This window comes from Teleopsis dalmanni, chromosome 1 (genome assembly GCF_002237135.1).
Source record: "Teleopsis dalmanni isolate 2A chromosome 1, ASM223713v2, whole genome shotgun sequence".
Classification (NCBI taxonomy): Eukaryota; Metazoa; Arthropoda; class Insecta; order Diptera; family Diopsidae; genus Teleopsis; species Teleopsis dalmanni.
The window spans coordinates 155,910,635-155,929,129 of record NC_051846.1 but is presented as its reverse complement, the minus strand read 5'-3'; the positions used below and the strand labels follow the sequence as shown (position 1 = coordinate 155,929,129).

Below are 18,495 nucleotides of genomic sequence, written 5' to 3'. Positions count from 1 at the left end.
ACAAAAAATAAAAGCAGTTTAAATCATATTAACTACAAGAAGAGAATATGAAACTAAAAAACTCACAATATATGAATCTATGTATTGCATTAGAAACGAAAAATTTAAATCAAAAAATGTATACGCCACATGCTGCTAAGTAATTTATTCTTATCTAGATTCTTTAATAGTGTGTGTATAACAAAATTATAACAACCCTGTTGAAAAGTATTTGTGGCGTTTGTACTTATTATATGTTGTCTTTCTTCAACTTGCGTATTCGGTTGTTGTACGAGTAGTACAAGCATAGTGTCTAATCAAAAGCAACATCAAAATGAAATTTTTTTTCACTTTAACTTTGTAGCAGCGCGTCGAGAAAACTTCGGAGCAATTTTTTTCATTTTATTAAAAAAAAAATTAATATTGTAAAGTCAAGGAAAGCACAAACAGCAGAATCAAAAAAAGTTGACAAACATAAACAATACAAAATAACAGTGCCGCTATAATTATTAAGTTAATTAAAAGGACAAAAGAATATTCGATTGAATATATTGAATACATAGTGTAAAGTGAAAAAGAAAAAGGTGTACTACTGCTGGTCAGAAATAAGAAATTCTACTTCAGAAATAAATTTAACAAAAACTAAATAAAAAAAAAATAAATAAAAAAAATAGAAAATTAAGGGAAAACAAAAAACTTAAAAGATTAAAAAATTGTGAAGTTAATATATTTTTAGAGTAAACTATTGATAGGATAAAGACCCCCTCGATGTTGAGCTTCTTTGGAGGCATCGTCGCCGCCTCTGCCGCTGCTAAAATTATTGTAACTGCCGCCAAGGAACGACATGGAAAGCATTTGTAGACTCTGCTTTCAACCAGCAGCGGTAAGTATTCCAAGCAAAAAAATAAAAACAATATATATTAATTAAAAAAAAAATATTTAACATAATCAGAAACTTTTATATTTGGGCGCCAGCTCTCTTTACTGTTGAAAAAATGTGTATTTTGTTATTCTTATTGATTTTTCTGGCTTATGATAGGTTTGTAAAGGGGGAGAGTAAGTGGGTGAATTTTATAGTGACAGCAAACAGCAGCAACAGCAGTTGTGGGGTTTTCATTTTAGAGCATCAAATTAAAGGTGCCGGGGAAAAATTCTAAGCACAGTAGTGAATGTGTTATTGGAATTAAAAAAGTGGGAGCCAATTTAGTTTGTGAGGTAGTACAGATTACAAGCGATTCCTGTACGTTTACTTATTGTGTTTTTTTAAATGTGTGTTTGCATTTATTTGTGATATAATAACAAAGACAAAATTTTTTATTATTCACTAGCATCGGACTTTTTTTATAAAAAAAAATAAATTGAATTAATGATGTTTATGAGTTTTTGTAATTTTAAAATACTTTTTAATATTTTTTTCTATATAACAAAATGTATGTACGTTTGTGCTTATAAATGTTTCTTCAGCAATAACTTAGTTAATTTTTTTCTTTTTTTAACTTCAGTAAAAAATTGCTGGCATAAAAAATACAATAAGAAAATCATAAGCAAAGCAAAATGTAAAATGAAAAATAAAAAAATCTCACTTATAAAAACAAAAATGACAAAACTCGCGCCAAACGCTACAAATTAAAAAAAAGAAAAGAAACGCACAGCTACGTTAGTGTTGTTGTTGTGGGTACACAAAACAGCAACACAGGCACCATACAATACACAAGCATACACAAGTGTATTGAAGCAATAACAACGAAAACAAGCAAGCGTCTTTTATATTATTTTATTATATTTCTTTTTTTTTTCCATTTTTTTTTCATTACTTTTATGTTTTTTTTTCGAACCATAGATTTTGTTTTCTTTTAATTTATATAAAAAATTGCAAGCTAGTAGAGTTGCCAATTGTATTATCTGTAGTTGAAATATATAATGTGTTTTTTTTCTAAATCCAGAAATAAAGAATCCCTTAAATCTGAGTACACTTTATAGTTATATCTGGAAAGCCACGCTAAAAAGCAATGTTTTCAGAATATTTAGTATAATGAATTAAAGCAATACTTTGGCGCAGGAGTCCAGCAGTGAATTTACTAGTCATTGTTCCATTTAAAATATAATTGGGAATCTATTGAAATAATGCTTTGGGATATAAGTGATAACGATAAAGAGCGGCGATATATTAATTAATATTGCGCAAGACTTTGACTAGTAATGAAATCATATTGGAAAGGTTGATCATTTACTTGCAAGTCTTAGAATCTTGATAAGAATGATCTGAAACTAAGGAGTCCAAGAGATTACTTGTTATGAGAATTAAAGAAATAAAAGAAAATAAATAAAAAATAGAGTTAAGGACTAGAAACTGAATGGTTGAGAAAAATACCCATATGTCCGTTCAACAGAGATTTTATTGTTCTAAAAGGTGTAAATAAAAATAACAAAGCCTTTACCACATTTGACACATTCCATAAGTGCACTAGGATTGTAGATTTTAAAAAATTGTATTTTACATATAATTGTCTAGTACATGTGTTCTTACTAGCTACAACAAGTTAGGCAACATATTATGTTTCAAACAAGTAGTGAAATCCACTAAATCAACTGTTATTTGTACTTTAGTATATTTGATGATAGATATTGCTGTTGTAGCACATAGAGATCTATTAATCAGATAGCATGAAAGGTATTACAAAGACGTACTGGTCATCCATATAGTTTACGATGTTGACAGGTGATGGTAGAATCAAGGAGGAGATACCTAGCCACTCCACTTTGAAACGGGTACAAATCCGATTGGACTCAAGTTAGTGTGTGTTTTGAAACAGGATCGAGGTGCAGCGATAGCACAAATTGTAAATTGACGTATTCATGCGTCACATGTAACTGTTTAGCACATGGTTATAACTTTTAAAATTGAGCTATGACAGTTCTTGCTGCAGGTGAAACGTGTCGTTCATCTCAGGAGATATTGAACGAGGGCCTATTAAAAATTTTGTAGTAATATAACTATGGTCTCAAAAATGATACTGCATCTATGTGGAAGGTTGTTATTCTATATTTATTTTCGACCTTAATTTATCTGGCTTAATAAAGTGCATATGAATCAATATTTTGATTTCTAATAGAGACTGAAATGGAATACACTGATACAGATTATATATTTAATGCTTTAATGGACATAATATATAGCAACTATTCAGATATAATAACTCATTTGAGTTTTATTTACATTATTCCGTATATTTTTAGAGTAGACTAAGATTAAGATTAATCGAAAAAATAAGTTTCGTATGCTCGCTCTCTACTTTATTAAACCGTTTTCTCTAGTCTACCATTTATATTTTTTGGAAATGGAACCTTTTGAGATAACTTTTATAATTTCTTTCCATTTGATTAAAAAACGGACACTAAAAAGAAGAAGAAGATACTTCCTATAATACGGTCTTTTGTTTTGCTGTGGTGATAATTTTAGATATTCCTACTTCTTCCTATTTGTTAGATTTTGCAAATATTAGTGATATTGTTGAATGTTGACTTTTACACATTCTCTTCATATTCTTAAACTGTTTTTTTACAGCATTGTCTTATATACCTAGGGGTTACACAAACAGAATTTTGATGAGTTTCAAACTATTTTGCTCGAAGAGCTTCTAGGCTTTTCTGTTAGATTTCCCAAGTATTAGTGGTATCCTTTTTTTTATAAAAGCAGCAATATAAAATATGTATTTTTATCGTATGTATAGGTAATAAGTTGGAGTTATTATAAGATCCTATTTAATAAAAGTTATTACTGACATGTTGTTTATAGCACTATTTAAGTTTCGATCGGTCTTTGGGAAAATCTCTAACGAACGATGTATAAAACTATTTCCCGCTCATGAAACCATTTCTTTCATCGACATTTAATATTAAATGTCATGACAATATATGTACCATAAATGTGTACGTATATGCTGAATATGCTTCCTATTTTACTTTGCGAAAGGATTATGTGAAAATGAAAAAAATATATATGCATTAGATGCAGTCCTGGGTTCTACTAAGGATTATGGAAACTAAGAAGATATATATTAGAAGTAGTTTTCTTGTTTAATTTTGTTTACATTGTCTCAGTAATATTTTATTATATATATACCATGTAATAATCACAGACGATTATAAGTACACTTTTTTGGTTAATAAATTTATATTAAATTAATTTTTAACATCTATATTGACGATAGAAACTAAATTCTTAATATAAACTATTCTTTTCAATAGAGAGGTATTTCGAACATTATTATTTTACAACAATTAAATTTTATTATTTTTTTAATTAATTGAATTTTTGGCCGAAACACAGCGGTTTCGAGTATTACCAAATACCCATCAATAGTGGTCTTGGAATTATTTCTTATGTTCAATTATTCGTAAATAATTTTTTGAGACTGTAAGTACCAAGGGTTAAAGTTGTGCCCTGCCAAATTTGAAGCTCAGAGTCATTCTTCAGTAGCCGTAATAAATTTAAATGATTTTTATGTTGTTTGAAGTGTTTGACTAAAAGTGAGAAAATATTCTATGATCAACTTTAAACGCATTTCTTGATTCAAGAAGTTTGGACTAATAATTCTAAACAAAATATTTCATTGCAGTTGTTTCAAGTACCCGGTTATAATATACCTACCTGTGTTAAGTGCTCTGAACATTTAACTGCAAACGGTTTTTATCCCTCGGTTCGTGGAGACGGTACAACTGTTGCAACTACAGCTACAGCTGGTGCAACACAATTGAGTAACGGCAATAACTCTGTAACTCAACAGCAGCAACAAATCCAAACTCAACAAAACCAACAACAGCAGCAACCACAACAGCAACTCCAATCAACAAGTTCTTCCGAAAATTTACAGGACGATTCTAAGGATGTAAGTTGTCAATTTAGCAAAGTTTTTAAATTTTTAACATAATTTTTAGTAACTTTTATTAACAATTTTGTCTTAGAAAATTTTGCACTCGGTTATTTAAATTTATGAAATTGAATTAAATTATGTATATTATTTAAATTTTCAAAAAAAGTTAAATTTTGTTTTTTGAAATTTGTTTAAAAATGGCTTAATTAAGCAATTCTTTATTCTTTTTCTCTCTTTTTTCTTCTCTAATTTTTATTACCAAAAATTTTTTGTGCCAACCAAACAAATTTTTTTCTTTTGCATTTTATTCCCGCAGCAGCAAAACCGCCGCCAAAATCAACAAAACGGTTCGAAAAAAAACGTTACCATGTCCTCCTTTGAATTGGAGAAGACCATACAACATTTAGACGTATTTATCACAGTTCCAAAATCACTTTCTATATAAAAAATATATGTTAATATATAGATTTTATAATATTGTTTTTTCAAAATTTATTGTGAATCACATTTCAAATGTTGGCTTTTCGAAATTGGTCTTAGCACATCTAACAAAACTAAGTTCCATAAGTTCTTTAAATTTATTCAAAAAAAAAAAAAAAAAATTTAAAACATAAAAAAACATTTGCAAAATAATTTCAACATTTGAAATGTTTTGTTTAAAAATTATTCGTTGTATATCATTTGTTGTTTACTCAAAATTTGCTTATTTAATTTAAAATTTTTTTTATTTTCTGAAGAAAATGTTAATTTATTTTCGATTATTCCACAGGTTGATTTAATTTTCAACGAAGAGGGCTCCTGTCCTCTCTGCAACAAAACATTTTCACGTAAATCCTCGCTTTTGACACATATTCGGAATCATGCAGCCGAACGGAAATATGTTTGTACATACTGTCATAAAGGTAAACCCGTGAACTATAATAATGCAGAATTAATGCATATAATAACAAAAGTTCTAATATATATTTTCATTTATTATAGGATTTACTCAAGCTGCCAATTTAAGAAATCATGAGCGCATTCATACAAATGATCGACCTTATACTTGCGTCGATTGTGGCAAAACTTTTACTCAGGTTTGTAATAAATCACTTTTAGTCTTATTTGATTAATAAAATAATTAAATAAACAAATACAAATTAGCTGGCACACTTAAATTGCTCATTAGTAGATTTATCTAGATTTATTTCTAGATTTGAGCACACATTGGGAATAAGGATAAGCTACTGTTTGGCATGTGGCTATCTATGTCCCGATCTCTTCATTTATTAGAATGTATCTGTTAATAGTAATAAAATATTATATGAATTTACATTTTTTCGATAATATTATATAAATTTGCATTATAATGAGTTTTAGAAATAATAAATTTTTTAGAATATGTTGAACTATTTATTTAAGTAAATAAATTACATCTGTTTTCTGATAATTACATTCATATAACTGATTTTTAAATAAGTTTTAAATAATTCATTTGTAGCAAACACTTGCAAAAAAATTAAAAGTAAAAATCATATACCACAATCAGATGCGATTTCAATTTATTTATTATTTAGGAATAGTTGCAAGAAAATATTATATATCTGTTATTTATTACAGTTAGAAAAGATTCTAATGAAATTATTATAAAAATGTATATTATATATATTATACATAAATTATGTATAATATAGTATATTATATATAATATAGTATATTACATATAATATAGTATATATATAATATAGTATGTTATATATAATATAGTATGTTATATATAATATAGTATATTATATATATACAACATAGCTTTATTAAAAATATAATTTTATGATATGTATGCTTGAATACATTCGGCTGTCTCGAATGAAATGCATTTTTAAATTTCAATTTTCGAGCAGCTGAGACTGCTTCAAATATTGGCACTTATTTAAATGTTGGTTTCTAAACCTCTAATGTTTCTAGTTAATCAGAGTAAACCAACAACTTCACACATTAGCAGTTAATATAGATAAACCTAGAAAATACTTCAGAGGGGTAAGAATAAATAACATCTCTCAAAAACTCTTTCCATTAACTTTTTAGCGTCAAATAAAATTGTTCTTAAATCAACAGGTTACAATTATACACCTAGTTTTTAATATTCTAATTTGTAACTCATCATACGGCAAGTTACCGTAATGTAATTTTTTTTAATTATATAAATATAATATTCAAGTTTAATAAGTTTATGATGTCCGCAGAAAATATGAATATGTAATTGATTGTACAAATTAGTTTAAACATAAGCAATAAACATTATATTGGATGCGTTTGTATGATAACAATATGTGAAACAGTTATGCAAAGTGATCGAAATGGAGTATATAATAACTTTACTTTGACTACAGAGTTTGAGTTCTTTCAATATTTTCTTTATATACTTTAGTTTTTATATTTTCGCTTGAAGTTGAAGTTTTCGCTTGTGCAGTAAAAAGTATTCTGAACTAATTTATGTCGCGAAATAATCTGTTTATTCCAACGGAATGACTAATCAGGTTGCATATCTGTGAATGGCACAAATAAATACCTAATTGGTATATAGCTGTATACTACGAGGTGGTAGATTGGTAGGATGGTAGGATACTTCTTAAATACATTTTACTTTTTATACAAAATCCTCCTTCATACTAGCTGTTCTAGCTTCCACAATCGAACAAAATAATCGCATTAACTTTGTTTAAAAAAATACATAATTATTTAAATCTTCGTTGTCTTTAACTGAAAAGTGAATAGATGCAGTTTACTGTTATTGTTTACAAATTATATAAGATTGCTATTATTATATTTATGATAGCTATTATTATTATAATTTAAATTATAATAAACTAAAATATAATAATACAATAATATTAAATTTATTTTTAAACAAAAATATTTAATAGTTTTTAATTTGCTCCAAACTATTTTAAGGAAACTAGAAATTGTGCAATACGCTAACAAAACATATTTGTTTTTTTTTTTAGATAACCAACCTTAATAATCATCGTCGCTTGCATACTGGAGAACGTCCTTTTGTATGCATTGAGCCAGAATGTGGACGTTCGTTTGCACAGGTAAATAATTCTACACATATATGTTTTCAATCATTTAGTTAATAATATGATATTTTTTAGGTTACCAATTTGAATAACCATATGAAAACACATCATAAAGTTCAGCAATATTGTTGTAATCAATGTCCGAAAAAGTTCACGCAGGTTACCTCACTAAACCAACATTTGCAGGCTCATGCCGGAATAACGGGTTATTATTGTCCGCGCTGCCCAGAGAAGACATTCAAACAGCAGTCGCAATTGCATACACATATGAAATCGCACGGATTGGCTTTTCCATTTGAATGTTCAAAATGCGACGAGAAATTCCTGCAGCAGGCACATTTGGATCAACATTTGAAAATGCACGATGAATTTAAATTCAAATGTGATATTTGTCCAAGCTCTTTTAATCAGGAGTCGTTGCTTAAGAAGCATGTGCAACGACATGTAGAGGGAAGGTGCTGGCCATCTAAGTTCGAATTATAGCAGCATACTTAAAAATTAAATTGAATTTTGTTTCTTTTTCAGATACTTAACATGTCCTGTGGCTAATTGTAATGAAGCTTTTGCAGTGCGTCAACATTTATCAAAACATTTATTAACAAGTCATTCGCACAATGAGCTACCACCGCCAAAGCGTTCAAAGAAGTCAATTACATTACAACCACCTCAACAACCGGTAACAATGATTGGACAACCTCTATCAATACAACATTCGACGGGTCAACGTATGTTATTTAGTATATGAATTACTATAATTATCCTAATATTGTTTTTAAGTAAAACGTACACAATATTATATTTTTTAATATAATTTACATATATATATTTTAATTAATTTTTAAGATTTAGTAATTTTATAAATTTATCTTTAATATCTAATAATATCCATGTCTTTTTTATTTTTTAAATGCTGTTGATTTTGTTTAAAATTAATTTTAAATTTAAAATAATTTGTTTTTAAATTTTATATAATTTGCATTTTTATGCAAAATTCAATGCTATTTGTAATTGGATATGGTTACTTTATAGTTAAATAGATTATTTTATAAAAACTAACTTTTCACTCTTTTAGCTTTGCACAACTCTTTTTTGTGTTTGATTTAATTGATTCAAATAAAACTTACATATGGATATATTTAAACTCTTCAGTTTGTTAATTAAATCTGATTCAATTTTGGTTAAGCAAATAAATTAATACCAAAATATTATTCAAAATTAAAAAGTTATTTGTATGTATTATATAATTTATATTTATTAAAGTTATACAAACTAAACCTGATATATTTTAATACGTCATTACAGATAAATATAATGAGGATTTGAGCCTTTTTTTTATATATTATAGAAATTTAATTATTTATTAAGTTAATAAATTAAATCTTATGTTATATATTTCTATTTTTTTTTATTTTTTTTCTTTATAATTTTATTGTTAAATAAATAACAATAACAATTTTTTATTTATACTGATTTTCTATTTATACTAATTTTCACTTAAGTTATTTATGCAATTATGTATTATTTTATTTGTACAATTATATGAAATATAAGAAAAATGTTAATTCGATATTTTTTTAACAGTTTGCTAATTGATTATTGTTTTTTTTGACATTTTTTAGGTTTTTCATTCTTTGCTTTTTCAGTGTTTTATTTTTTTTGTGATTTTTTTTGTGCTTTATTATTTGTTTTTGTTTATGTTTTATTTATGATTCAGTTTCTTCATGTTTATTTCTTCTTATGTTATAAACATTGTTCTTTAATTTTTCTTATTTACTTCTATAATTTTATTATACTATTATAATTTTGTTATACTTTTATATTGTTTTTTGTTTATTATTGTATTTTATTTATTTTTTTCTTATAATAATATTTGTTATTTATGTTCAGTAAAAAATTGGTGTTCATTCTGAATCAGTTAGAAATATTCTTGTTTATTTTTACAAATATTTTTTTATTTAGTTTTATATCCTATTATTATATATTTATTCATTTTCTATTTTTTAAAATTAAAAATTTTTTTTTATTCAAGTTCTTTGATGTGATTAATATTTTAAAAAATAAGCATTTTTTAAAATAATCTCTCTAAAGTTTTATGTTGCTTATTTATATGACTATAAATTCTTTGATTTTTTTGTGTATAGGATAGTCAATAAATTGATATATAAATTAATCTTATTTATATTAAAACCTAATATACATATCTTTATAGTTTTCTTATTTTAATTTGTATTAAGTTTCTTTTTTTTTAAATTTGTTTCTGGTCTTTATTTAACATTTTTATTTTGTATTATTATTTTTATTTTATATTATTATTTAATATTTTTATATTTATATTCATTTTAAAAGTATTTTTTCGGTGTTATGTTTCGTATTTATTTATATTTTTGCTAACAAAAAATATATTAATATGTATTTATTCATTAAAAATATTTAAAGACTTCATTTATTGTGAAAATATAATAATATTGTCGAAATAATAATTTCATTTAAAATTTTTTTTTGGAAATTCCAGGTGGTCGTCCGCCAAAAAATAAGAACAAGACACAAAATGCGACCACATCATCTGCAATAAAAATTGAAATTAACGCACCTTTGCATAATCAACACGTGATCAGTAACGCCAGTGGCCTATCTATACAACAACAAATAAATCAGCATATGCAGCAACAACAACAATTGCAACAACAGCATCAGCAACAACAACATCATTTAGGACTTGGTAATCCAGTTAAAGTACGTTTCATACCAACCAAGTAAGAGTAAACGTTAATAAATTAGTATATATTATAATGAATATCCTCAGAGCAGGGTAAGTACATAAACACACAATTAATATTAAAAACAACAAATAAAATAAAAAGGATAAAGTAAATTATAAAAAAAAAATTTGAAAGTAAGATAAACTGAGAGTGCAACCGCAAAAAATTATGAAAAAAATGAATTATTTTTAAATAATTGATAGTTTAAACATACGTTTTTAATATAGATTATATAGAAGTAAAAAAATCGTATTCTTTGAGCTCACTCTTATATTATGATGTTATGGAGAAACTATATAAATACCTCGCGGTATTCTGAAATATGAAAACTACACACTTAAAATATTTATAAATTTTTTTTAAGAACAGAAATTAAAAATTATTAAAAACTATTCATTTTTAAAAATGTGTTTCAGCTTTTTGGTAGCATATCACAGTAGGTTTTAGTGACCATACTAGTAACCATACTATTAATACTTAAATAGTTTTTAGTCCTGTCAGATATATATTACAGTATATACATGTAACTAAGCAAATTTATTTAAATTAAATAAATTGTTTTAATTATACCATATATTGTTATTTGTGTAAGGAATTACTGACTGCTTAGAAGAAAAACCGTATATATCTAGTAATATCAATAAGTAATTCAGTTTATTATTGTCTTTCTATTATAAAAAAAAACCTTCCGGGTTATTTTTATTTTATCGTCATAATGCCGTCATGTAATGTCATGTCATTTTTATTTTAATTTGATTCCAATCAAAAAAGAAAATTAAATACTAATTTTAAATGTTGGGATTTCATGAAGAAGGACAAATGTTATATTTATATGTAATTCTTCATATATAACAATATGTATGTGCTTTTAATATACTCTAGAAGAGATCATACATAGGAATATAACGGAAGTTGAGGAACTAAGTTCGCAGTTTCTAGTTTCTATAAAAAATAGTAACTTAATTATTATATTGCTTAAAAACAAAACTATGAAATTGATATAAAGTTAAATAATTAACAATTACTAATGTGAAACTACTAATGTTATTAATTCATTAATTGAAGACTATTATATGATATAATTAATGTGCAAAAATCATTTGTAATTACAGAGCATAATTTTTTATAGTAAAATTATTAATTCATATAATTAAGTATAATTATATATATAGTTTCTTAACTAATTTTAAGTTCTGTCATTTACAAAAATTATGCATTGATGTACATGTATAAATTCTTTAATATCTTTTACTGAAGATAAAATGTCAATTCAGCAATACCAAATATCTTTGTATTAAAAATGTGTCTCTAGAAACTTTGTTGAAGTTTTCACATTTTGAGAGGATTATTAGAAGAGTACAGTGACACAACAACAAAAAAAAAAAACAGTAAAACTGGTTTCATTTACCTTTCAGCATAGACAACTTATAATGCAACATGTAGATGTCCAATGTCATATAAAATATATATCCACTAAAATACGGAATATAACCGTTCGATTGCAGTTCAATATACAATAACGTTTCGTTCTTGATACGTATACATAACTGAAAAAAAAACACATATTTAAATAATGCAAAAATGCAAGCGTAAAGTTCGTCTATTGCAAATAATCAATGTGCTAAACTGCACTTCCTAAAAATAATTTTCGCCGAGTCGAGGAATCAAGTTTCCATTATCTATGTTCTCTTGTACTTTACTAAAACCAATACAATTTTTGGTCAGTGTTTTATTTCTTTCTGGTGTTACGAAAGTCATATTACATAGTTTTTTTTCTCAGTTTTTCTTGAACGATGTTGCCTGCTGTTCTGGAGATTTTTATATTATGCACTCCGAGCAATGCTAGAATCCAGGTTACGTGGTGTGTGCCGAATTCATTTTTACTTCATTAAAAACTCTGACTAGACTTCTTAATGAATTTGTAACATAACTGTATAAAAATGAACTAACCTTAATTATTATATTTCATTATTATATAAAGAATATTTAGACATTATCTGACTCGGTAAATCATTAACTCGGTAATCGGGAAAGTGAGATAATGTAGTATTAATTTTTGAAATAATTTTAAATCGAGTGAATTACGTGTCTGCAGTTTGAAAAATTACCAATAAATTTAATAATTAGAAATGCTGTTCTATTTGGAATACACATATATCCTTAATAAACGAAAGAATACATTACTTATGTACAAAAATATATAGAATCAATTCTAAAGTCTATTGAATATTGCTTAATTTCCTTCGATTAATTTTAATATAAAGTGAGCTTGTTAATTGTTTTCGAAACGTTAGTTGTGTATATAATTATTTTATCCAAAAACTATGTTGATAAACTAAAAAATAAATTAAAAGTATAAAATTTTTTTATTATACAGAAAATATATATTAATTCCATGAATTTAAAAAAGGAAACTTAAGATTTTCATAAAATTTTGTTGATCTTCGAAATTTCTTATAAATTCTATATATAAAACGTATGTAAACGATCAAAATATGTTTAGTAATAAGCTAGTTCGTAACATATCTAAGGAAAGAAATTAAAGAAAAATATTTACTTACTGAAACATTAAAAATTATATAAAAAAATTGTAAATACATACATTTTAACTTTATAGTAAAATGCAATTATATTTTGCTTTTAAATTTTCTATTAAATTTTAATATTTAAAAATATTGAATAGATAAAAAAGCATATTCTTGAAATCTTAAAAAATGCTGTTAAAATAATATAAAATATATATTTAATATTTAAAATATATATAAAACAAAAAATTAATAAAAAGAAAAAAAAATGAAAAATGCAATCACTAAAAATTTAAATTTTTTTAAAAATTTATTTTATAAAAGATTATTTTATTACAAATTATTGTGGTTGGCGCTATTTTATAAAAAATGTAAAAATTTTTTCATTACCTCAAATATTATTGATTTATTGAAATTTTGAACCGAATTATTTGAGTCGAATTATTTCAGGTGTTAGAGAGTAAAATGTTTTTAAATTTTAAAGTATAAAAATTTTTATTTATTATTTTATCAAATCTGACAATTTATAATACCCAAAAGTGGTAGTTTTATAAAAAAAAATATGAAATAATTGATTGCATTTTTTAATTGTTTAAAGAATATTTATTATTAAAAACCTTAAACTCGATTATAAGTACAATTTTATAAAAAATGTTACAGTTAGAAATGATTGGTCAAAATCTTCATCGAATTCAAAGTTTGACTTTATGTGGTTTACGTTTAACAATTTAGTACATCTTTACTATTGAATTTTATCTACATTACATACCTAACATTATAATTGCTTTAAATAATAGAAAAACAGTTTTTATTTTTAAATACCCAGTTTGATTCAAAATTTTTTGAAGTTACTAAAATTGTATAGACATCAATAATGCTTTATATACACAGTGTTAAGATAACAATATAAATTAAATATAATTTAAAAAAATGAAAATTTTTAATTTTTAAGTCTTCCTTTACATATGAAATCCATATTTAAATAAATTATTTTTTCTTTTTTTATATATTTTCATTCAACTTGAATCCTTCAATTTTTACAATTTTAAAATAAAAATTTTATTTACAATTATTTCTGATATACTAAAAAATATTTATAAAAGAGAATATATACAAAAGATTAATATAAATAAAATAAACTAATTTTAAGTAAAATTTATAAATATTTGCGTAAATTTAAATCTAATCTAAAATTTAATACAAACTTTATAGCAATAATTATAACACATAATTAAAATAAGAACAGTCAACATGTTTTTAATTTTAAAATAATTCAAAACAAAAATACAGAATTAATTAATTGTATTTAATTTATTGTTGTATTATTTCAACAATAATAAAAATAAAATTTTATTAAATGGAGTTTAATTAATGAAAGGCGTGCACTAAATGTGAATGTTTTATGACATTATATAAAAACAGATAATTATAGATTAAATAAAATGTTTAAATTGTTATTGTTGTCAAAATTCGAGTGAATCTACCAGTATTTTGCTTGGTGGCACACAAGTGTCTACTGGATGTAGATTCGAGTATTCCTGGAGTTTTACGTCAACCATAGAACTGTTTGTGATATAACTGAATTTTTTTTTATAATTCAGTCACAGCTGCTTTGTTCTAAAAATTTTCACTTAGTTCTAATTTAGTCTAAACTAACTCTAAATTTGCTTCAATACAGAAGCTAATTTGAAGCGGTAAAATAAATTAAGTGACTTCAATAAAATAATTTATAAATTTAAGTTTTTTTAAATTTAATTAATTTAAATTGAATTAATTTAAATTTAATTAAATAAATGTTATTTGCAATTCAATTTAATTACTATTATGCGTGTTTCTGAAAATAAACATAAATAAAATTTTAATTTACTATATTCATATGTTCTTCATGAAACAAATAACAATTTATTTAACCCTGTTCTTTTTCGAAATTTCAAGAATATAAAAATTCGATCCTTTGCGTAATGCAACACCACCAATGTATTAAATTACTGTTCCGGGAAAATTCTCGCCCAGCAAAGTCAGAACAGGACATTGTTATGTGGCTTATAACACCATCTTCACCTATAACCTTAATTTTACGTCAAAAATTATGGTAATTATGAGACTGTATTGGTCAGAATCGAGTGTTCATGTCATACCTTATTTTTCAAAAAAGTACAGTTTCAAATCAAATATCACAGAGATTTTATTTAAATTTTTGTTCACAAACAACTTCTGACAGATGACTGGTATATTCGTTGAAATTTCTAATAAAGGTTCACAATGCAATGTTTATCGCTATGGAATTATTTGCTTCTATAGTCTCTTCGATGCTTATACGCTTAATAATTATTTTGTGAGAACAAGAGAGTAGAGTTGTCATTTTTTGTAGAAATTAGAGACTAGCAAGAGACTTGCGGTTTTTTGTTGCACTTTGGAGCGATGGAAGCGAACTTGGATGACAGCTATCTTTGTCTCTTTGTCACTGAGACAGTACTACCAAATCAAAATCTGATTTTTCCAGGTAAAAAGTTAGAAATGAGTGTTGAGATATATTTAATAAACGTAACGTAACCCACATCTCATACTTATCGAGCAGACACACTCTCGTTATGGATACTAAATTATATCAAGATCTCACGTAAACATGAGATTTAGTGAAACGAATTTTTTGTAGAAAATATCATCATAGAAACAGATCAACAGATTTTTAAACTTTTCGCGACAAAAATTTTATTTCTAGACTGAGCTTAGTCCATTTTATGGTAAAATTTCTATTATTGCATACCAACAGTTGATTTAAAATTTTCATTCTTTTTGATCAATACAGTTTTCGGATTGCTAAACTTAAAGAGATAGTTTTAAGTTTGGACTAAACTACGTTATTCACCACACCGTAAGTTGAGGTTTTAAACATGTAGTAATGATGTCTCTTACTTTTTGGGATCAATGCAAAAAGATTGATACTCCTTTCATAATCATATATGTTTGTTAACGAGATCTTTGTTTAGTTTTATACTTAGTAGTATTGAATTGTTTAAACTGATTGTGTTTTAATCCGTTTCTATTTTAATTTCTTGACTATTGAAGGAAATCTATTGGATTCTTAAGAGTAAAACTTGTCTTTTTATAATTTAAATATTACGAAAAATTTATGAATAATTTATAAATGGAACCGCACTAGAAATACTTATCAAACATTTTAGTTTTCTACTGGATATGCCTAAAAATTTCTAAGTCATATTGATAGACTAGTTTGAATGAATTTGACTCAAAAATTGCTTTAATGCCAGCAATGGTTCTCTTCCTTTCATAGTTCTGCGCCACGCATTGCCTTTCATTATGTCCACAGAAATAGGAACGCTATTCTTCAATTAAACGCTGCTTTTTCTACCCAGGTAAAGGTGTTTAGTAACTAATATAAACAAACGAACAAATTGTTTAAAATTGTTACTTCTTTACATCACCTTAGATTTGATAGATGTCAGGATTAATAAAAAGGCGTTTTTATACACTATCATATGTACTAAATATTATATTAGATAAAGCAGTTTTTTTCTTAGGAACAGTTTCTGTATCTGAACATATTTGTAAAATCTTACTGGACTGCAATTTTATAACATAATTACACACTTTAATTTTAAAATGAATTTTTTATGGTTCTGTTATTGATTGCGCATACTATTCCATAGCTATGAACAAAAGTACTGACCACTCTAATATGAGTTAGTTATTTATTTTCATCTGTTGTGTGACAAAGGATTTTACAATTACCGAGAAAATGCTTAATTTAGTGACATTGCATGGAACAACTAAAGGTAATGAAAAATGTACTTGCATATGACTGATGGAGCAAAAGCTATGACGGGCAGTGATAGGATTGGCAGGCAAAATGGTACTGAATACCCGTTAATTCATCATACACCAAGAGGCCTTATGCGGAAATTCTTTGCTACAAACGAAACGGGAAAACCAAATTTTGACGCAGAGAAAATTTTGGATAGTGCTTACTGCAATGTTTTGCTTTATTTCTGAGAAATGAAATCAAATCTGATACGTCTGAACTAGAAAATAAAATGTAAGATCCTCATTTTCTGGCTGTCCTTGCATTTTTAACTCTTAAGTGAATTAAATTTAAAAATGCACGGTAAACAACATAACATAGCCAACTTGTATGAATATGTGAATAGGTTTAAAACAAGCTTAAATTATTCAAAATACCGCAACTAAACCGGTATATTTTTCTTCTTTTGAACCGGAACAGAAAAATCCCTGTGTATAACTTTACATAAAAAAATATGAGGGGGCGTTCAGACGTTTGACACTTTGTTATTACACATTACCCAAATTCACTTATTTATTTCTATAGTTAGTTAACTTTTTAGTGATGTTTGTAAAATAGAAAAACAAGTTCTTGCTTTAGTATAAAAGGATATTTTTTTATTTTTAACTTTAAAAAGGTGGGATAGACATTTAAAAAAATAGAATACTCAAAACTGGATGATAAGCTTGAATAGTTTTAATTATTGGTTAGGTTATAAAAGCTGCCTAAATGAGCTCATCATAATGTGAATGTTTCTTCATTAATTTACATGTGTAAGTGCTAAAATGCGACAGTGTGAATGTACTATTACTGTACTGTATTAATTGGGTTCTATTTTAAAAAAGAAAAAAAAATATTAAGGTATCAAAGAAAATTGATCAAGCAAATCTTCTTCGTAGATAATTGCCTATGACAAAAAAAAACAAGATTTATGAAACATATAATTTTAATTGGCAATTTCTTTTAATTTCAGGATGCTCAAAAAATAAATGAAGAATTAAAACTAAAATTCCTACTATTGAGATATATATCAAGTCAAAAAAGTAAACGGGTTTATCATATATAAACCAAAACGGAAAAAACAAACTAACAAAAAACCAAGTGAAGTTTATTACTTTCAGGTACTGAAAATATTCATTATTTTTATTAAAATATTTGAAGTCTAATATAACGCATATCCAATATCAGAATAATTTAAATAATGTTGAATTTAATAAATTACAAAATTTTGTTATTGATTATTCTAAATAAGAGACACTTTTGTCTCTTATATTCTTAAATAACAAAGAAAATAATAAAAACAAAAAAAAACCTAGCAATTTTACTGGATATTGTGTTCGATAAGAAAACTGAATTTACGTAAGGCCTCCAGAGTCTTTTTTATGGTATCGAACCTTTTTATTTAAAACCACTAATATCATCCATTCTAAAAAGCGGCAATTTGCCTCATCAATGGATGATGTGGGTACAGGCTCCGTGAGAAACTCTTTTTTAACT

General features: G+C 25.5%; 1 protein-coding gene across 5 annotated transcripts; it reads left to right on the top strand.

Moving 5' to 3' along the window:
- Window positions 1–327: 327 nt before the first annotated feature.
- LOC119669501 (zinc finger protein 391) lies at window positions 328–18,112 on the top strand. 5 transcript variants are annotated; one of them, XM_038079406.1, is made up of 10 exons: window positions 328–862; window positions 4,599–4,868; window positions 5,170–5,262; window positions 5,623–5,755; window positions 5,835–5,929; window positions 7,838–7,927; window positions 7,988–8,382; window positions 8,438–8,637; window positions 10,425–10,645; window positions 17,972–18,112. In XM_038079406.1, exons 1-10 carry the CDS (start codon window positions 824–826, stop codon window positions 18,062–18,064), a joined length of 1,629 nt encoding a protein of 542 aa, XP_037935334.1. In that variant the 5' UTR covers window positions 328–823; the 3' UTR covers window positions 18,065–18,112. The 5 variants fall into 5 exon arrangements, with proteins under 5 accessions (XP_037935334.1, XP_037935335.1, XP_037935337.1 ...); XM_038079407.1 differs by having other exon boundaries at window positions 7,988–8,367; window positions 17,972–18,111; XM_038079409.1 differs by lacking the exon at window positions 5,170–5,262 and having other exon boundaries at window positions 17,972–18,111.
- Window positions 18,113–18,495: the final 383 nt, after the last annotated feature.